This window comes from Pan troglodytes, chromosome 8 (genome assembly GCF_028858775.2).
Source record: "Pan troglodytes isolate AG18354 chromosome 8, NHGRI_mPanTro3-v2.0_pri, whole genome shotgun sequence".
NCBI lineage: Eukaryota > Metazoa > Chordata > Mammalia > Primates > Hominidae > Pan > Pan troglodytes.
In genome coordinates this window covers 137955572-137977870 of record NC_072406.2, presented here as the reverse complement: position 1 = coordinate 137977870, position 22299 = coordinate 137955572, and the positions used below count along the sequence as shown (strand labels likewise).

Sequence of the window (22299 nt, the reverse complement as noted above, 5' to 3'; positions counted from 1 at the left end):
AAGCTACCATGCTTCCTGGAGCTATTCTGTGGGTCTTCTCTCACCTTATAGAGGCAGTGAAGAGTTCTGAAGTGAATCCATATTACAACATTTCTATTATGCCTTTGTAATTCCATTTTAATTTTGAAACACTGGCTTTTAGATGAATTTTTAAGAACTTTACTTGGGAAGAGCTATGAAGTTCTTCTCCCTCTCTGGTTACTTACCTCTAAACTAGCTTGTTCATCTGTGAATTTTAAAACTTTCTATCCTGCTCTTGCTGCCATCTTCAAAATATCCTTTATGTGTGTATCTAGTGCCTAGTTTACTCATCTAATAAGCCCTTAGAAGACACTCAGCAAATGTTTTTTGAGTGATTGACTGTTGCCCTGGAGCCTGTCTTGACCAATAGAGAGAGAGCTTTTCTTATCACTTACTAATTAGGAACTAGCTGTTGAGCACACTGGCTCCAACCATCTAAAGCAATAATTAAGGTAAATCAGGTGATCTGAAAAGAGCAGTAACTTACAAAATATCATGAACTGTATTTTATTATTCTTTTTAACTTGAGTTTTCTCTTTCATTTTTTATCTGGTTAATGTGAAAAGGAGCTTATTTCTAGCAACACTAATGGAATTTTTCTTTTTAATCACTAGTAATTGGAAGGGGAAAGACCCTTCACCTGACATGTGGGGACTGAGTTATTGGTATAAATCTTGCTCTTTCTTGGGTGATTTCTCTTCTTCATTTAAATTAAAAGTTGTCCTTAATGGCCTCTTGGAGCTGACATGTTGGGCTCAAGACCCAGGAATCTCAAGAAATATGCTAGAGATTTCTGGTTTAATTAAACAAAAGACCTTATTAATAAAAGCCAGCCAGCTGGGCATGGTGGCTCACATTTGAAATCCCAGCACTTTGGGAGGCCAAGGAGGACAGACCACTTGAGCCCAGGAGTTCGAAACTAGCCTGGGCAACAAGGCAAAACTCCGTCTCTACAAAAAAATACAGAAATTAGCTGGACATAGTGGTGTACACCTGGAGTCCCAGCTACTCAGGAGGCTGAGGCAGGGGGAAAACAGCCTGGGAGGTTGAGGCTGCAGTGAGCCATGATCACACCACTGCATCCAGCCTGGGTGACAGAGCGAGACCCTGTCTTTTTTATATATATATAAAATAAAAGCCAACCATAACTACATATGGAAGGAAATAATAAATTCATTCCCCTCACTTGGCTTTCTAAACTGACATAAGCAAAAGGAAAATGAAAAGTTTTAAAAACGTTTTTCATTAAAGTAAAGGATTTCTTAATAATAGATTTTCCTGTAGCCTGTGTGAGAGGAACACTCACCAGGCCATCACAGTTCTTTCCTTTTATAGGGTCCAGCTCCTCTTTTGACATGGGATTAGGTGACCACGTGATTGATTAGCCTCACAATCACAATCCTGTCCCTCCTGTTGCTTTCCATTCACAGTTGATCAAGACTCAGAGCCTGAGATAGAGGTCAGGCAGAGAGCACGAGGCCCAGTGCAGAATCATTTTCTGAACCAGCCAGGAAATACTGGAACCCACCAAACTTTAAACACCAGCCTAAATTATTCCTGTTCTTTTAAGCAGGCAGCAGAAATGACAGAAACCCGTTAACAGAAAAAAAAATAATAATGCTTTTCATTTGAACGCCTGTGCATTTTCTTTTTAACTTATATGTGTTCCTAATTTTCCTTACTCTTTTTATTTGTTTCTTAGTGTGGTTTATTGACAATCATTTACAATGCCGAAGAGTGCTGTAGTGAGCCAGCACAGTGGGTAACACAGCAACGGAGAACAGATGCAGGTTTGAGGAATTTAACTTGCTAAAACCTTGAACTGAAGTCTTAGAGATTGGAACATACGGGTTTGTATAAATAGGCTTTTAAGCCCTGTTTGCAATGGGTTACTGATAGGAGAAACTTGCTTGCGGAATGTCAGCTGCGTGAGCTCACTGTCGGACAAGATGGAAGAAGAAGGGCTGGAGTGTCCAAACTCTTCCTCTGAAAAACGCTATTTTCCTGAATCCCTGGATTCCAGCGATGGGGATGAGGAAGAGGTTTTGGCCTGTGAGGATTTGGAACTTAACCCCTTTGATGGATTGCCATATTCATCACGTTATTATAAACTTCTGAAAGAAAGAGAAGATCTTCCTATATGGAAAGAGAAATACTCCTTTATGGAGAATCTGCTTCAAAATCAAATCGTGATTGTTTCAGGAGATGCTAAATGTGGTAAGAGCTCTCAGGTGAGTAACCACTACAAAAAATAATTTGCTGTATGTGTTGATTTTTTAATTGTTATTTAATGACATGTCACAGCCTAGTGTTCTAATAATAGTGTCTAAAACAAAAAACAAAACATTCAGATAAAATAATCAAATCACTTACCTAATTTTATTAATTTTACTAATACTAGCTGAAAAGTTAATAATATCTCTGTAGAAATTAATTGTGTTTAGGGTACCACTGAATTGTCTATAGAGCAGTATTAAAATTACTCAAATGATCCTACTATTAAAATTGCTCAAATGATCCATTGTGTATATGATATTTTAAAAGATGTGATGCGTGTTATTTCCTCAGCATGGGTATGGGGATTAACTGCTCTGTTTCAGTGCCCAGTGGTCTGAGAATCCAGATATGTGGATGTGCTTGCTGGTGAGGCTGGCTGAGCTACTGAAATCAAAAGCACAAGGAAATTCTGATTTTCCTGACTATAAGAAATAACTGAGCAACTAAATATGATCCAGGCCTGGGGCCACACACTTTGGGGTCTAAGATGGGGGAAAGAATTAGGATCATTAAGAGATAAACCTAGGGATATTAAAATATTAAAGAGTTGGAGCAGGCACAATGGCTCACATCTGGAATCCCAGCACTTTGGGAGACCAAGGTGGACAGATCATTTGAGCCCAGGAGTTCAAGACCAGCCTGGGCAACATGGCAAAATGCCGTCTCTACAAAGAAGTAGCCGGGCATGGTGCCGCATGCCTGTCGTCCCAGCTACTTGGGAGGCTGAGGTGAGAGAATCACCTGAACCTGGGAAGTTGAGGCTGCAGTGAGCTGTGATGATGCCCCTGCATTCCAGCCTGGGTGATGTGAGTGAGAGACCTTGTCTCAGAAAAAAAACAAAAAAAAACAAAGAGTTTATTTGAGCAAAGAATGACTCATGAATTACGCAGCACTCAGAACCATTGGAGGTTAGTGAGCCCCATTCTAGCAGCAAGGGCAGTGAGCTTTTATAGGCTGAACATGAAAGTAAGACAAAAGACATTTAAATTGGTTAGAGTGGAAAGTTCCGAGTTAGGGAATAGTTGGCAGTTTCTGATTGATAAAGTCTAGTATGGTTTTACTGTTTACATTGGACTTTAGTTTGCTTATGTGGGACCTTCTAGAGCTCTGTCATTGCCTCAGCCTAATGGCCTCTCAATTAAAGTTTGTTTGTTTGTTTAACGGGATAGTGGGCCAGGTGCAGTGGTTCACACCTATAATCCCATCACTTTGGGAGGCTGAGGCAGGAGGATTGCTTGAGTCCAGCAGTTTGAGACCAGGCTGGGCAACATGGCAAGATCCCAACTTTATAAAAAATAAAAAAATTAGCTGGGCATGGTGGTGCGTGCTTGTGGTCCCAGCTACCCAAGAGGCTGAGGCAGAAGGATCACTTGAGCCCATGAGGTCAAGGCTGCAGTGAGCCATGTTCATGCCACTGTACTTCAGCCTGGGCAACAGAGCAAGACCCCGTCTCAAAAAAAAAAAAAAAAAAAAAAAACAAGAAAAGGCTGGGCGCTGTGGCTCACGCCTGTAATCTCAGCACTTTGGGAGGCCGAGACGGGCAGATCATGAAGTCAGGAGTTCGAGACCAGCCTGTCCAATATGGTGAAACCCTGACTCTACTAAAAAATACAAAAGTTAGCTGGGCATGGTGATGCACACCTGTAGTCCCAGCTCCTTGGGAGGCTGAGGCAGGAGAATCACTTGAACCCGGGAGGTGGAGGTTGCAGTGAGCTGAGATTGTGTCACTGCACTCCAGCCTGGGTGACAGAGTAAGACTCCATCTCAAAAAAAAAAAAGAAAACAAAACAAAACAAAAAAAAACACCATGAAAAACAAGGTAGTGTAGAGAAGGAAAAAGTAATAATTTTCTCTGTCCTTCATAACTCTTATCTGAGGCTCCCTGTAACAAAAGACAAATTAACAGAAGAAAAACAGAAGTGTATTAATATGTATGCCTCATGTATACACGGGAAAACCCCAGAGAAATGAGCAAGTCTCTAGAGTAGATCTCAAAGAAAGCATTTAAATTTTGGGCTTAAATACCATCATTCTCTGAAACAAAGTAAAAAAGGTTGTGGGGAACAACCCTGTTAAGATGAGATGGCCAAGAAAAGCACCTTAAATGAAGGTGAAGTTTGTTGTGAAGATGTAAGTCGATGTCTTCTTTACTTAGTCATCTCCTCCTGTTGCAGAGAGGGAGATGCCCTTATAAGCAGAGATTTCTTGTATAGGCACAAATTTATCTTTAAAAAGGTAACTTTTCAGAGCTACTCCTATGTCTACACTTTCTCAAAATGTGCAAAGGAGGCATATTTTGGGGTCACATATTCTGGTCTCCTTCAGTCATATTCTGGGGAGGTATGTCCTGAGCCCCAACATTAGATAGTTGATAAATACTTATTATTCAGTTTGTTGTTATATTTGGACTTCAAGTTTTGGTTCAAGTGAGATCCATATTTTACTCTTAAGTTTTAAAGCAAGCAACCAGTATTTTTATCATGAAATTCATTTCTAGATTCTCGCAATGTAAGAATTAGAATAGACCATATAGTGTGAATAAGAAGAAGTCCCATTTCTCATAGAGAAGTTACGAATAGATCTAGTAGAATAGACTATGCTCTAATAGAATAGAATTAGAAACTGATGGAACCCCTTCATTTTTCAGATGAATAAACTGTGGCCCAGAAGGATTTGATAATTTGTCTATCTAATGTCAGTAGCTTTCTGAATTGGAGTTAAAAGAATATTTTCTACTATAAATTGTTGCTTTCAAGTTGTTTATTATCTCTAGAGTTTACCTATTTTATTATCACTATTATTTTTTGAGACAGAGAGGCTCGTTCTGTCACCCAGGCTGGAATGCAGTGGGGCAGTCTTGGCTTACTACGACCTCCGTCTCCCGGTTCAAGCAATTCTTGTGCCTCAGCCTCTTGAGTAGCTGGGATTACAGGCATGCGCCATCATGCTTGGCTAATTTTTGTATTTTTAGTAGAGTCAGGGTTTCACAATTTTGGCCAGGCTGGTCTCGAACTTCTGGGCTCAAGCAATCCTCCCACCTTCACCTCCCAAAGTGCTGGGATTATAAACATGAGCCACTGTACCTGCCCTAAAGTTAACTTACTTTAAAGGTAATTTGAAAAGAGGAGGGCTGGACAACAGATGTTTTTTATCTGATTTACAGCTGCCAGTATCAAGGGTTTATTATGATTTGTTCTTTGTTACGCTGTTATTGTTATAACAAACGATTTCAGTTCATTATGAGAAGCTAACGATGAGAACTGAGTATAATTTTCCTAGTTTCTGTGGACAAATAACATTGAAAAAATGTGTTTTTATTTTACAATAATTTCAAACTTACAAAAAGTTGCAAAAATAGTACAAAGATTTTCCATATGTTGTTCACCCAGATTCCCCAAATGTAAGATTTTACCATATAAACTTTATCTTTCCCTCCCTGCCCCCTCCATACATTCATACACATTTTTATTCTGAACCATTTAGGGGTAGGTTGAGGACATGATGCCCTTTGCCTCCAAATACTTAACAGAGTATTTATTTACTGAAAAACAGTGTGTAGCCATAACATAATTATCAAAATCTGGAGTGTAATGTTGATATCTAATTATTATCTGATTTCTAGACATTCACATTTAATCAGTTTCCCATTGATAGCGTTTATAATCACTGAAAAAAATTGTTTTTCTGGTCCAAAATCCAATCTAAAATTACATTGTATTTTATTGTCATTTTTTAATCTGACACAACTCCCCAGTCTCTCCCTGTCCTTTATGACTTTGATATTTTTGAAGAGCACAGGTTATATATTCTGCAGAACGTCCCTCAGTTTGAACGTGTCTGATGTTTCCTTAGGGTTAGGTTCTGGCTCTGCATTTGTGGCAAGAAGATCACACAAGTGCTGTGTATCCTTCTCAGTGCCTCATATCAGGAGGCACAAGATGTCAGTTTTGCCCATGCTGGTGATGTTAATTCTGATCCCTTGGTAAGGTGGTATCTGCCTTACCTTGGTAAGGTTACCAAGAACCACTTGGTAAGGTGGTTCTTTATTGAAAAGTTAACAATTTCCCTCCAATCATTTAATAGATACATATTTTGAGAGTATGTAAATGTTTCTCATTATACATTTGTAACCACCCAATGGGTTTATCTTGTTTGTTGTCAAGATAGAGCCAATTTATCAAGACAAGGGAATTGAAATAGAGAATGAATTTAATACACATAAAGCTGGCTAAACAGCAGACAGGAGTTGTACTATTACTCCAGTCAGCCTCTTTGTCAATTTGGAGGCTAGAGTTTTTCAAGGATAGTTTGGTGGGCAGGGGGCTAGAGAATGGGTACTGCTGATTGGCTAAGGATGCAATCACAGAGGTGTGGAAAACAGTCCTCATGTGCTGAGTCCACTTCTGGGTAGGGACAACAGAGGAGTTACTGGTCTATCCAGTTATAGGGCCTCCAGTTGTCAGAAATACAAAAACCTGAAAAGACATCTCAGAAGGCCAATCTTAGGTTCTGTAATAGTGATGTTATTTACAGGGAGGTTACAAATCTTGTGACCTCTGGAATAATGACTGGTAATCATTTAACTACACCTACATCTTGGCAGAATTCAGGCCCCTCTCATCCTCCTAACCTGGTGTCCTTTCATTAGTTTTACAAAGGCAGTTTCATTTTGCTGTCATCATTTAAACTATAAACTATCTCCAAAAGTTAGCTTGGCCCACTGCAGGAATGGCTAAGGGAGTTTGGGGGTGAAAGGCAAGATGGAGTTGGTCAGGTCAGATCTCCTTCACCATCATAATTTTCTCACTGTTATAATTTCTGCAAAGGCAGTTTCACATTCATCCACTAGTGTTAGCATTTTTGGTGATTCTTACCTTTGAATTATTACATTAGTAGTAACCAAAGATGATTGTTCTAATTCTGACATGCCTTCTACACATTATTTAGCATTTTTCTGTAAGTCTGAGCCTTCTCTCCTTCATCATTTATTTATGTCAATGTGGACTCATAAATTCTTATTTTATTCTATGGGTTATAATGTATTACTAAGCCTACTTACTTTGGTGTTCAAATTGCCCCCAATGTGGCTTCTCTGTCCTTTTGACATTTCCCCATTATTGAGCACTTCTTTGCTTTCTGGCTCAGTAAGATGTTCCAGGTTCATCTAGTACATTCCCCATGCCGGTGTAGGAAACCATTTTTTTTTTCTCCAGGAGTCCTGGTTCCGTTTAGTGGTGAACTGTGTTTTGAAACCAAGATCTGGACACTAAGTACCTATTACCATTGGTTTATCATTGCAATTTTTTTTTTGAGACAGTGTTTCATTCTATCACCCAGGCTGGAGTGCAGTGGCATGATCACGGCTCGCTGCAACCTCAACATCCTGAGCTCAAGTGATCCTCCCACCTCAGCCTTTAGAGTAGCTGGGACTACAAGTGTGTGCCACTACGCTCAACTAATTTTTGTATTTTTTATAGAGACGGGGTTTTGTCATGTTGCCCAGATTGGTCTCGGACTCCTGGGCTCAAGCAACCTACCTGCCTTGGCCTCCCAAAGTGCTGGGATTATAGGCCCACTTCACCCGGCCTATCATTGCTTTTAGGCCATCTCAGTGGACACAACAAGGAAATAAATGTATGTGAGTGCAATATACACACATCTCATTCTATCCATCTATTTGTGGCTCTGTTTCTCTCTGTCTTTCTCTATTTTTATGTATTTCTATTTTCTTACCTCTCATATTTTTTATCTCTCTTTCTATATCTTAAAAACCATGAGTTTGTACTGATGCCTCTGATTCCAGTTTAGCACTACAGGGTTTATTCTAGCCTTCCCAGTTTTCATATCCATAACTTCTCTATGAGAAACAGGGCTTCGTGTTATTCACACTATCTTTACCTCTTCTCAGATTGAACCAGTAAAGATACTCGAAAGAACAATTCATATTGTAGTTTCAGAATTGCTAATCCACACTGCAGTTTAAAAAATTTTTTTAATCTACTTCTTGAGTTTTAGAATTTATCATCTTCAAGAGCAAGAATTGTTATATATTATATGTTATATTAATACCTAGCAATGGTTTCTCTTGTCATTTTTAATTTCTCAATTATTTCAATGAATTAGGCTTATTTTCTGTTAATTGGGACATGTATCTTCAAAGTGAGAAAAATCAAAATGGTACTCAAATAAGAAAATGGATCTATCCTAAACTAATTTAGATAGTGGGAGCATTGGTTGGTTTCTTTTGGAAACAACTTGGTTTTTGTTGTTGTTGTTTTAAGAGTTTGCGAGACTGTTTTCTTGTTCTTCAGAGTTTTAAACCTTTCAAGAAAAAAGTCTTTCTTCAGAGCCAAGCTTTACAAAGGTCCTAAAGATTTCACCTGTCTTTGGTGCAGAAACAGAGGACAATTTCCCATATGTTTATAGAATCTTTTCTTATTACATTTTTTGCAGACAGGTTATGAACGATCCTAAAAGAGAGAGAAACATCTCTAGAAGTGTATATTTTGCTTATTTCTCCTTCTCTAGTTTTTGTCCTGAAATTTCCCATGAATGGATGGGTCAGTGAGGTGAATAAGCATGATATAAAAAAGAATTAACTTAGATTCTAAAAGATGTATGACTTAGAACATCTGTACTTCTATTGACTGAGTAAACTTGTTCACCATTTTCTGCTGGTAGGTTCTACCTGTATTCACTCAAAACCAAGATATATGTGAATTGTTATCCAGGAATGTGTGACAATTGATTCAGAAGGGACCTCACTCCTCAGTAATGGATTCTGATATATTGGCTCACTTTGGGTGGGATAGCTGCCTTAGGGGCATACTCAGGCTAGGCATTTTACAGGAATGTTGTTGAAACCATTAAGACTTGCAAACTTAAAAACCATGAGCTTGTGCTGATGAATTCAACACATTCAGTGTTGAATTGGTGAATTGGTGGTTCTTTAGATTCCTTTCAACTTGTGGATTCTGTTTTTCTGGTACTGAAATTAAAGGGAGTGATTGGGACCTTGGCAGTAGCTTCAGGATTGGTGGTCCTAGAGACATTAAGAGAAGAAAGCAGAAGAGGACTCAGGCCCTGATGGACGTCCTGATGATCAAAAGTGAGGGATTAGAGGCCTTTGGGACTAGTATGTGTCTAACAGAACAGTAATAGCATTGTGTCTCATGGAGGTCCTTTTTTTCTCACTTCATTTATTCTCATTTAACTATATTAAATTATAGTTAACTAACTTTATTATCCATTAGATGAGGTGAAACAATCACTGGCAGTAGATGGAAAGGACAGAAAGTTCTACACTAGTGTAGCTCATGTGGAGGTCCTCTTGCCACAGTGGCAGTGATGAGACCATACACGGATACGTGATGCTGCTGCTGCTCCCTTGATTCTCATCTGGATCTGGTTGCAGATTCTTATAGGAGATCTCCCTGCAGCCCACCCTAAAGACCCCAGGCCCCAGCTCTCCCACTACCCAGCAGCCCAACCTCTGTGTGCTGCCCGGAGTCGGGAATGGAGCATCTTTGCCTCACTATCTGAATTTGTACAAGTTGTAGAACTGCAGTTGCTAACTTAGGTTGATAAAGCCTTGATTTAGATTAGATTTTGATTACCCGGAGGACTCCTCTTACCTACTCTCATAGCAGCAGATTGGCCAGAGTGTTGGTGATTTCCTTTCAGGTAGGCGGTAAGAGGCCAGGGATGCACATTCTCATGCCTCGATTGCTTACCTTGCATGCCCCAGAGTCAGTTCCAGCTGGGCTTTGGGACAGAGCGTAGGGCAGGCCCCACTGCTCTGGCTTTATGCAAATGGCACATCAGAAGTACAGAAAACTGAATTTAGAAAATGGATTGAGAAACATGAAAAAAGTATTTGGTGAGTTCAGAATAAAGAGATGTGAAGTATTGATTTCTAGTTAGGGAGCATTTCCAGACCAAATGCGTAAATCCAAGGGTTGCACATCACCAAACTCCCAGGATAAATCACATGAAAATAGGCTTTTTTTATGTGTTAGAGGAGCAATTTTCTGTTTCTTCACCATATTGTGCAACTTTTGCTAAGTACTCAGTCACAAAGTGACCCAGAATTCAATGTTTCTCTGAAAAAAGTTAAAGCCAAATGATTCATAGAAAGGTACAACTATTTAAGCTTTTCTAATTCCCATAGTGCCAACTTGGCAACTAGTCCATCCAGAATAATGTTTTTTAATACTAGGGGGGAATATCTTCCAAAGAGGAACCATGGGGTAGAAACAAAACCTCTAACAGGCTTGTAAGTCATTGGTGAGAAGACAAAGATGCAACTGGGACAATGAAAAAGTTGCTAAGTAGTACCCAGAAAAGTTAGGCCAGGTGTTGTGGCTCACACCTGTAATCCCAGCACTTTGGGAGGCCGAGGCGGGCGGATCACCTGAGGTTGGGAATTGGAGACCAGCCTGACCAGCATGGAGAAACCTCGTCTCTACTAAAAATACAAAATTAGCCGGGTGTGCTGGTGCGTGCCTGTAATCCCAGCTACTTGGGACGCTGAGGCAGGAGAATTGCTTGAACCCGGGAGGCGGAGGTTGCAGTGAGCCGAGATCCTGCCATTGCACTCCAGCCTGGGCAACAAGAGTGAGACTCCATCTCAAAAAAAAAAAAAAGAAAAGAAGCAGAACTAGGGCAAGAAAGGTCAATACCAACAAGAGATACAATATTTACTATAAATGCAGAGAAGGCAAGAGTTCTTTGTAAAGCTGCAATCTCAGTATCCCTTGAAATGTGAAATACTCAAATTATCGACATTTGCCAAATGATAACATTTTTTAGCCAGTAATTCAAGTTTGCTAAGGAATCAACCCTCAGTATGTTACTTAGCTTGCCCAGAGTGATTCAGAAGGCATGTAAAACTGGAGAACTCTAACAAATAAGGCAGATGGTTTCATGTTTCCCTCTTTTCTGTCTGGAGATAACCTTTTCAGTTTGTGTTTGCATTGCTTACTGTTAACTATCTCCAAGTAGCTGTTACTGGAAGGGGAGCTGCATCCTATGTGGTCAGAGCCACAGTTGAGTACGTGCAGTATAATTTGTTGTGACTTCTGCTCAACTATTAACTTGGGCACATAAGCAAACATTCCTACATTAAGCACGATATGGATATGTTCAGTCTTCTACTGGTTATTGTAACTGATATTTAGATGGCCTTTTCCCATTTCTGAATTAATGTCTTTGCCTCATAGGTGAAATAGTTTGCTCTAATGTAGAGGAAGGCAGAAAAGGAAAATGAAGACTGTTGGATTGGTATATTTGTTGTACTTCCAGGAATGTATAATGTTTACACTATTATCAACATACTGTAATAAACTAATCTTGCAGAATGTGTTTCATGAGCAAAGAGAAATAAATTAAATGCAGTTTTTAAAAAAGGCCCAAATCAGAAGCTTGAGAACATGGCTCATGATCACTGGAATCTTGTCGAATTTTAGAGTTCGAAAGCAGCTGTCCTGGACCTTATATTAATAACCAGGCTGAACGTGTCCAAATGTTTTAATAAAACTGGATAGTATTATTTCAGCAACGATTCTAGCTATGTAAAGCAGTGCCCACTGTCATCATAGTACTGTCCCCCTGATGTTGCCATTAGGCTAGAAAGAGTAATTTATTTACTTATTTTTATTTTTTTTTTTTTTGAGACAGAGTCTTGCTCTGTTGCCCAGGCTGGAGTGCAGTGGTGTGATCTCAGCTCACTGCAACCTGCGCCTCCCGGGTTCAAGTGATTTTCCTGCCTCAGCCTCCTTAGTAGCTGGGATTACAGGCACCCACCACCACGCCTGGCTAATTTTTGTATTTTTAATAGAGATGGGGTTTCATCACGTTGGCCAGGTTAGCCTCAAACTCCTGACCTCTCAAATGATCCACCCGCCTTGGCCTCCCAAAGTGCTGGGATTACAGATGTGAGCCACCGCACCCGGCCTAGAAAGAGTAATTTAAAATGCTGATTGCCTGAGAATTTCATGGCTTCAGTTGCCACCTTTCTATAAAGATGCTTAGAAGCAACTGTGATGTAGTGGAAATTATACTCGCCAAGAAACTAGAAGATATGGATTGGTTCTGGTCATGCTGTTTACTGGCAGTATGACCTTGGACAAGTCACGCCTCTAAGGTTCTTTCCTCATGCATCAAATGAGGGTGTTGGCCTTCATGTCTTCCAGAGATTTCTTTCAGTACTGAAATTCTGCAACTACCATGCCTATCTCTAGCTCTGACCTCTCCCTTAGCCTCCTGCCTTGCTTTTCCGTTGATCCCAGGATGGTTATGCCTGGATGTTCTTCTGATAACATTGACCATCTTCCTGACTATCCTGAAGGTCATCTTCCTACCCTCCTAACTCCTGATTCCCCCCAAAAGAACTTTATGCTGCTCTTTAGCTTCATTCATTTATTTTATTTTACTTTCCAATTTCCTGTTCTTGTCAATTATATAATTAGTATTTTAAGTTAGAAATCATAGAATATTTGTCTTCTTCCTATGCATAATTAGTCTGTTAGTGGGCACTGCTTATTCTTCCTTTGCAGTAATTTTCCCGTGGTTTTATTACCTCTCTCCCATGCTTAGCACTCAGCCCAAGCCTTTCCCTCTCTTCAACTATTATGATGTCCTTATCCATCTTTCCACTCAACTCTTATCCCTGCCATATGTCAGATCCTCTGTTCGGTATTGGGAACAAATGCAAACCACACATGTAGCTTAAGGATCTTCCCACATAGTGGGGAGACAGAGAATCAAATTCAAACAAGGGTTTTGGCTGGGCACAGTGGCTCACATCTGTAATCCCAACACTTTGGGAAGCTGAGGCAAAAGGATCACTTGAGCCCAGGCAATTGAGACCAGCCTGGGCAACAGAGCGAGACCCTGTCTCTACTAAAGAAATTTTTTTTTTTTTTTTTTTTTGAGACAGAGTCTCACTCTGTCGCCCAGGCTGGAGTACAGTGGTGCCAGCTCAGCTCACTGCAACCTCTGCCTGCCAGGTTTAAGCGATTCTCCTGCCTCAGCCTCCTGAGTAGCTGGGACTATAGGCGTACGCCACCACACCCAGCTAATTTTTGTATTTTCAGTAGAGACAGGGTTTCCCCATGTTGACCAGGCTGGTTTTGAACTCCTGACCTCAGGTGATCCACCTGCCTTGGCCTCCCAAATTGCTAGGATTACAGGCATGAGCCACCATGCCTGGCCTAAAGAAAAATTTTTAAAAACAAGTAGTTTTAATACAGCTTTTCACATGAATGATGTTTGAGGTCTTGGCTAGGGACTCTAGATAGTGGACCCTGACATGAAGGCAATCCGTTTAAAAGTAAGAATTTGGCAAGAATAAAAAATTACTTGCTAAGGAATAAAGGAGGCAAAATTTTATGTAAATTCTTAAACGATGTAGAATCTTAAACTCTGTAGAATCACAGAATTTTAAATTATTTCTAGACAGTATAAGAAATTATTCATTCAACGAATAATTACTGAGTACTAGGATAATTTGGTGACCAACACGGATAGGTCTCTGCTTTTAGAGCTCATTTGAGGGGCCGTTAGGTAGTGGGGAACTAGGAACAAACAGCAACCTCAGGAAGGTGATGGCTGCCACGGTGGGAAGCACACCGTGGATCTAGATACCTAGGGGATCACAGCAAGCCTTGTGGAGAAAACGACACCAGCGTTCAAACTCGAAGGATAATTCTCATTCATTCAGTCTATTCATTTTACAGGTAAGAAAACGAAAGCTTAGAAAATCTGTGGTTTACATGGAACAAATTAATGGCAAGCCAATCCCTTAGGTGGCTTCTTATTCCTGGGTCTTGCCTTGATTCCACGTTTCCTGAGCGCAGTATCTTAAAATTTCATCTTCCATAGAACAAAGTAAGCGTTGAGTAAATAATTACTGATAACTTGCAACCTGTTGACAAGGCTGACACCTACCTGAAAATGCAGGAAGTGCATTTGCCTTTCAGTCCTTAGGAATTTACAGTCTACAGCAGTCATTCATTTTGGAGTCACTTGTATTTCTGGTGAGTTATGTTTATTTTTCAAATTACAGTGAGAATTCAGATCTAAGAATTTCATAATGAATCTCGTAAATAGCAGACCTCAAGATAATTAGAAATTTTACAACGTTTAAATTCCTTAGATCAATTAAAAACACTCTTGGAATAATTTATTTTTAAAATGCATGTAACAATGCATAATTTACTGACAATGCCTTAAGATTGTAGCATACAAATGAATTCAGTACATTCTACTATAATAATTCTTGTACAAATGAATGTGATAAACATCAGTTGGTCCATAATATATTTTAGAAAAAAAAGGATTTTTAAAATAAAATGGCTCTAGAGTAGCTTTGCTTAGAATTGACTCCAAATCCAGATGGGTTGGTTGATTATCTCACTGGGTTTATTTAGATGGGTTTATTTATTTAATTATATTTAGATGGTAAATTACCAGGATATTTTAGCTTTTATTATCAGAGAAATGTTAAGTAGGCTTATCTGGATATTTGTTATCATCATTTGGATTTAAATATAAATGCTTTAATTTTGAGTCACTATTTTTTATCTAAATGCTATCTATAATTTACATTGCTTAAAATACAATAGCTGATAACAGAAGCCATATTTTTGATGGGCCTTCTAATCAAAAAGAAAATAAGCTCTAAATACATTAGTCTTTTCAGAAACACAGTTGAGGTTGAAAGTTTTTTTTTTTTTTCATTTTTGTCCTTGATTTTTTTTTTTTTTTTTTGAGACGGAGTCTTGCTCTGTCGCCCAGGCTGGCGTGCAGTGGCGCAATCTCGGCTCACTTCAAGCTCCGCCTCCCGGGTTCACGCCATTCTCCTGCCTCAGCCTCCCAAGTAGCTGAGACTACAGGCGCCCGCCACCACGCCCGGCTAAGTTTTTGTATTTTAAGTAGAGACGGGGTTTCTCCATGTTAGCCAGGATGGTCTCGATCTCCTGACTTCGTGATCCGCCCACCTCGGCCTCCCAAAGTGCTGGGATTACAGGCGTGAGCCACCACACCCGGCCTGTCCTTGATTTTTATCTGCCTTTTTTTTGTCTGGCAGTCAAACTTTCACAGTCCCTGTTAACTCCTGTTTCTTCTTAACTTTATTTCCTAGCAGTAACTCTGTGCATAATCCGTATTGTTCAGAGTTTCACTAAGTAAGATGTAATACAGCCCACTGCTGATTTACTGATGAAAGAAAATCACTTATAAGATGAACCCTGCTGTAAGACAGAGCTGTCTCTTGTTTTGTTTTCAGCAGAAGCTGATCCTGTCTCATTTTTTCCTGCTACAGGTTCCTCAGTGGTGTGCTGAATATTGTCTTTCCATCCACTACCAGCACGGGGGCGTGATATGCACGCAGGTCCACAAGCAGACTGTGGTCCAGCTCGCCCTGCGGGTGGCGGATGAAATGGATGTTAACATTGGTCATGAGGTTGGCTACGTGATCCCTTTCGAGAACTGCTGTACCAACGAAACAATCCTGAGGTTGGTTTGTGGGGTTCAGTCCGCTCCCTGCTGATGATTCTTGGCTTAGGTTCTACAATTCTGAAGGAGCATTATTCTGGCATTCTACCTGTTAAGCATCTATGCTGTGCAGTAGCAACTGGTCTCTGTCATCAGCCAGCCAGCAACCGTTGCTTTCCCACACTGGCATCATCTGGGATTCCTTGTCTAAATGTATCCCATGACTCCCATTATCCCCTGGAAAAAGTTAACAACTTGCTTGGCCCCTCAGAACCTTCAAGCGTGTGCTTCTGGAGCTATGCCTCATGCAGGGTCCACATCATTGCCTGTGTGCAAGCCACATGGACACCTGGAGCACACTGTGTGCCCTGTGCTTTCCACACCCTGTGCCTGTACACCTGCCCCTCCCTGTGCTCAGCATGTCCGGGCCCGGCTAGTTCCTCCTAGTCACTCAGTATGCAGTGTAGCAGCCACCTACTCCAGGAAGGCTTCCCTGCCCCTCCAGTAATACACATTAGAAAACCCTCTGTGGGGCTTCTGGAAAACTTGGTGTCAGCCTGCATCACAGCAGCTTCGACCAGTGTTTCTCAAACTGTGCTTTGCAGAGTCTTCTATGTTCCAAGGAGACTTCTCTGTGGCTACCGCAAGTTGTGGTATCTCTTCTGTGCTTAGCTTCATTATGAGATTTCCTTTGAAGAAGGATTTCCAAGAGCTTGAAAGAAGAAAAAAAAAGGAAAAAGAAACTGGAAAAATCACTGCTCTGGGCTAGTGCTTCTCAAGCACCTTTATATTACAGCCATCATAGAAAGTGATAGTATCCATACAGTACCGCAAGGAAATGGTCACAGCTGCCTGCAGCCAGAGTTGACCATCCCACGGGCTTCAGCTGCCCCGGGCACTGCCCAACCACTCCAAGAGCCAAGTAGCTAAGTATCTCGGGGTCAGTATTTCTGCACCTCTCTAACCCATTTGTGTGGCATACAGTGTGCCACGCACAGCATTGGGGAAGCTCTGCTTTACTGTAACAGGGCAGGGATGGTTTTTCATGTACTCATATCCCTAGTGTCTCATGTGCTCATCCCCAGGAGGATGTTCGGTAAACTGGATAGTGGAAGGGATTTTGCCCTGTCCCAGCTAGCACTGCACTCTGGTGCGGTTCTTATCTCCATTCAGAAAACCCATGGGGCTGGGCACAGTGGCTAATGCCCATAATCCCAGCACTTTGGGAGGCCGAGGCAGGAGGATTGCTTGAGCTCTGGAGTTTGAGACCAGACTAGGCAACACAGTGACATCTCATCTCTACAAAAAATACAAAAATTAGTGAGCGTGATGGTGCATGCCTATAGTCCCAGCTACTCAGGAGGCTGAAGCGGAAAGATCACTTGAGTCCAGGAAATCGAGGCTGCAGTGAGCTGTGATCGCGCCACTGCACTCCTGCCTGGGTGACAGAGTGAGACCATGTCCCAGAAAAAAAGAAAGCCCATGGGGCTCATTCGGTTTGTACTAAGCTACTTTCCCTCAAACGTTTATCTTCAAAAGTAGAAGACAGTCTTCAGGCTAGTGTCAAATCATAGGGGAAAGTCTTTAGACCATCAGCACTCTGACTTGAACTTCTTGAAGATATATTACCTTCTGTTATTATAACAATTATGTCCCTGAGTCATTAAATTACTATGTATTTATAAATTGCTGATTGTGTAAATTGTACGTGAGTGGTACAAAAGAAACATAAAAACTTCTCTGGTTCTTAGGAGCTCACAAACTAGTTAAAGAGCTGGACAGGACAAGACATAGGACCCTGAAAGGGTTAAGGATCCCTAAGCAGATTTGTGGTTGGTTGGTTGGTTTGACATTTTAAAGTAGCCCTTTGAATTATGTTTTTAATTAAATGATGGCTCTGACTAGGTTCTGAAGTTAATATTATATCTTTAATACCATCTAGACTTTGAAAACCCTTTAAAAGGATTCTTTAATGTAGTCATTTTTAAAATGAGATATTATAAGAGCTTTGTCATGATATGGAATCAGATATTTCTTTTTATTTCTTTTTTTTTTTTTTTTTTTTTTTTGAGACAGAGTCCCACTCTGTCTCCCAGGCTGGAGTGAAGTGGCACGATCTCAGCTCACTTCAACCTCCATCTTCCGGGTTCAAGCGATTATCGTGCCTCAGCCTCCTAAGTAGCTGGGACTACAGGCATGCACCACCACGCTTGGCTAACTTTTTGTATTTTTAGTAGAGGTGGGGTTTCGCCATGTTGCCTGGGCTGGTCTCAAACTCCTTAGCTGAGGCAGTTTGCTGGCCTCGGCCTTTGAAAGTGCTGGTATTACAGGCGTGAGCTACCGCGCCCAGCCTAAGATACTTCTTAATATGGAAAGCCACAAAGATAAATAATGGTGGGGAAATCTAATAATAGTGTTAGACACGCCTCACCTTTTAAACATCTATCACATGTTAGGCTTAGGATTGTTTTATGGTAAAAACCCAAGCATTCAATTCTGACACCCAAAGGAAATACTATATATTAAAGTATGTATTAGTTTCAATCTGTGTATGGCATTCCTTTCTTAACAGGGACAGTTGCTTCAGGTGTGGTGGGCTGAGGTACAAAGGCACCCATGGAGACAGGTGGAGAGTAGCTTCCTGCTTTGACAGGTTTTGCAGGTTGTTTCTTTCTGCCCTTGCTGGGCTGCCTTATTCTTCATTGCTTTCATATCTTCACTTCACAGTTACTCTTGCTTCTGAACATTGTACTTTCTTTTCCACTGTGACATGCCCCCAGAACCAGCGCAGAGTCAGAAGATACTCTGATGCATTGTGGTAAACAGTGTTTGAGTCACAGGAAAGAGGCCAGAGCTATTGAAAAGACCCCTATGATAAAATAAAGCAACACCTGTTTTCTTCCTGGTATTCCATGCTCTGGAGAGGAGGCAACATGGCTGTCAAAGGGTGTCTCCACCACTTACTCACTTGTAACCTTATAGAAGTCACCTAACCTCTTTGAGCTTTAAGTCGCCTCATCTGAAAAATGTGGACAATTAATATACTTGCTCTGAGGGTTGTTGTGAGGACTATTAAATTTATGTAACTGATGCATGGTGTATGTATGTGGTAGCTATGTTTATAATTATATTTTTATAATTATTATTAGAACAAGATTGATTTTCCTGAAGAGGTATGCTAGCCATAATTTTGAATAAGCTCAGATTGAATAGCTATTTAAATCAGAGGATTTAACATTGATCATTGATTGGCCGGGCACGGTGGCTCACGCCTGTAATCCCAGCACTTTGGGAAGCCAAGGCGGGCAGATCCCAAGGTCAGGAGATCGGGACCATCCTGGCTAACACGGTGAAACCCCGTCTCTACTAAAAATACAAAAAAAATTAGCTGGGAGTGGTGGCAGGTGCCTATAGTCCCAGCTGCTTGGGAGGCTGAGGCAGGAGAATGGCGTGAACCCAGGAGGCAGAGCTTGCAGTGAGCCGAGATCATGCCACTGCACTCCAGACTGGGCAACAGAGTGAGACTCCGTCTCAAAAAAAAAAAAATTGATCATTGATTATAGAAGGCAGTAGTCTATATTTGATACTGTCTTTTTCATTTTTTTGGTAGCCCCTTAGTATCTATCAAACACATCATAGGCAATTAGTAAACTGTCTTTAAGCCTACTACTATTTTTTGGATGCTATATGTAACAACTTTGTTCTTCTTTAAGCTTTTCTCTGGCCTTTTTTGAAACAGTGAATACCTGAATATTATATACCTAAAATAGTCTTTAGGAACTACATATCAAGATATCTCATAGAAGTGACTCATAGTGTCAAATGGTGGTCTTTTCTGTTTTTAGAACTGGAAAATTCTCAAATTTTCATTAAGGTTAAACTCAATTATATAATTTTATAAAATATAAATATTAATAAAACTTTATTTTATTATAGTCTTAGCTTTTAGAAATTTAGCCTTAATTTAAAGATATAAACTGCATTTCCTGAAACCTTGGTAGTGTATCTATTTTTTTATGTACTTATTAGTTAACAGCACTTTTTAAAGTATCATACACACAATATCTCATTACCATAAAGTTCAGAAACATATCTTTGTGTTATATAGAAAAAAAGTAGTTTTTTTTTTGCTTTGTTTTGAGTTGGAGCCTTGCTCACATCGCACAGACTGGGATGCAGTTGTGGGGTCATAGCTCACTGTAATGTGGGACTCCTCCTGGGCTGGAGTGATCTCCCACCTCAGCCTCCCAAGTAGGTGGGACTGCAGAAAAATGTGGGTTTGTATAGTAAGTTTTAGGATTGAGCCTTCACAATTCCCTTGTATAATCATCTGTAAGGCTAGGCCTTGCTGGATGAGTCTGCTGGAGTTTTTAATAAGTTAGCATCTTCTCTTTTTTTTAATTAAGCCTAGATGTATTTACATAACACATAAACCTCCTCAATCTTATGGGGCAGCATTACTTCCTATAAGATCAGTGCTTAGGTGAGTTTTGCTGAAAGGGAAACAGAGATAACATTAGAAATTAAATCTCTAATTAGCCTCAGCAAAAAAAAAAAAAAAAAAAATTGAAAACTAGATTTCAATGCATCTGTTGGCATCTTGCACAAAGTATAATACTATAGTATTCAAGATGCTTTATTTTCTAAGTTTGAGGAAAGGAATCATCAATTTATCACTGCTCATTTGATAAGACACAGGATGAGAACCTGTATGAAAAGAAAGGCAGAGGGCATATACTTTGATCTCATAAAGATCCAGAGAGGAAGAACATGGACTTTTATCACCAAAACTACAAGGCCAAGGAAGCAATCGTTATAATTTGACAGTGACAACAGATAGAACAACTATCCAGGTTTACATCTTGACTCTCTACCTGGCTTTGTGACCTTGGGCAGGGTACTGAATTTTTCTGAACTTCAGTTTTCTCATTTATAAATGAGTCATAGTAATGGGATAGCAATATCTACTTTGAAGATTTATTCTGAAGATTGAATGAGAAACATATACACCAGCTTAGTGACTGGCTCACACTAGGTGCTTAATAGATGTTTGTTTACTTCCTTTTTTTTTTTTTTTCCTTGAAAGAGGTTAATTGAGGACTGTGTCAAGATCCCCAAGACTACCCCCAGGTTCACTGATTTGCTAGAAAGGTTCATGGGATTCAGCATATTATTTACTTATAACTAAGGTTTATTGCACTGAAAAGATACAAAGCAACATCAGCAAAGGGAAATAGTGGATGGGACGAAGTTTACAGGAACCCAGGCGCAAGCTCACGAGCTCTCGCCCAGTGAAGTCACAAACCGTGCACTTCATTCACAGCTCGTGAAATGGTGCCCTACCAGGGAAACTCAGGCTCAGTGCCCAGGGTTTTTATTGAGGGCTGGCCGTAGAGGCACCCTCTGCCTAGTATGTTTCAAAATTCCAGACTCCCAGAAGGAAAGCACATGTGCAGCGTAAAACATATTGCCTGTACAAATGGTTCAGGCACAGCAAACTACTCTTTTCTGGGGGAGTCTCGCTCTGTCGCCCAGGCTGGAGTGCCCTGGCGCAATCTCGGCTCACTGCAAGCTCCGCCTCTCCAGTTCACGCCATTCTCCTGCCTCAGCCTCCCGGGTAGCTGGGACTACAGGCGCCCGCCACTACTCCCGGCTAATTTTATGTATTTTTAGTAGAGACGGGGTTTCACCGCGTTAGCCAGGATGGTCTCGATCTCCTCACCTTGTGATCCGCCTGCCTCGGCCTCCCAAAGTGCTGGGATTACAGGCGGGGCAAACTACTCTTTATCAGTTCTGGGAATGGTGAGAACCCTCCCCAAATCTAAGTTCCCAAATGCTAGCCAAGGGCTAACCTTGCAGGCAGGCCTGTCGAAGGATAGCAATCTCAGAATTGCCATGTACAAGAATAAATAAAAGTAAATACCTTCAATAGGTAAAAAACATATGGGATTGGGGCCGGGCGCGGTGGCTCACGCCTGTAATCCCAGCACTTTGGGAGGCCGAGGTGGCTGGATCACAAGGTCAGGAGATCGAGACCATCCTGGCTAACACGGTGAAATCTTGTCTCTACTAAAAATACAAAAAATCAGCCAGGCGTGGTGGCGGGCGCCTGTAGTCCCAGCTACTCTGGAGGCTGAGGCAGGAGAATGGCGTGAACCCGGGAGGCGGAGCTTGCAGTGAGCTGAGATTGCGCCACTGCACTCCAGCCTGGGCGACAGAGCGAGACTCTGTCTCAAAAAAAAAAAAAAAATGGGATTGGTTTCTTCAAGCAGTAATACAGGTAAATATGTAAATAGTGTCAGAAAGTTATTTTCATTAAGCTTAGTGACTAATAGGTGGTTATTTTAATTTTAAAAAATCATCCCAGGAAGTATGGGAAAAGTCCATTAAAATCACTAATGACCTCTCCCCACTCCAGGAATTCTAGCCAGTTTTCATGCTGCCCTTAAATAGGTGGTTACTTTTTAGATCCTTCTGTTTGCTTATTATTTGGATGACATCTTA

At 40.7% G+C, this 22299-nt stretch overlaps 1 protein-coding gene across 8 annotated transcripts in view; it reads left to right on the top strand.

Annotated features, from left to right (window-relative positions):
- The window catches only part of DHX32 (DEAH-box helicase 32 (putative)), a 60137-nt gene that overhangs the window by 13723 nt on the left and 24115 nt on the right, over window positions 1-22299 (top strand). For 6 of the 8 annotated variants that reach the window (XM_001138928.6, XM_016919595.4, XM_054659966.2 and 3 more), the window contains 2 exons: window positions 1724-2252; window positions 15623-15816. In XM_001138928.6, coding sequence (XP_001138928.1) covers window positions 1971-2252; window positions 15623-15816 — 476 coding nt within the window. In that variant the 5' untranslated portion in view covers window positions 1724-1970. Of the gene's footprint in view, window positions 1-1723; window positions 2253-14036; window positions 14337-15622; window positions 15817-22299 lie in introns of all 8 variants that reach the window. The other 2 variants (XM_063782243.1, XM_063782244.1) reach the window with 2 other exon arrangements.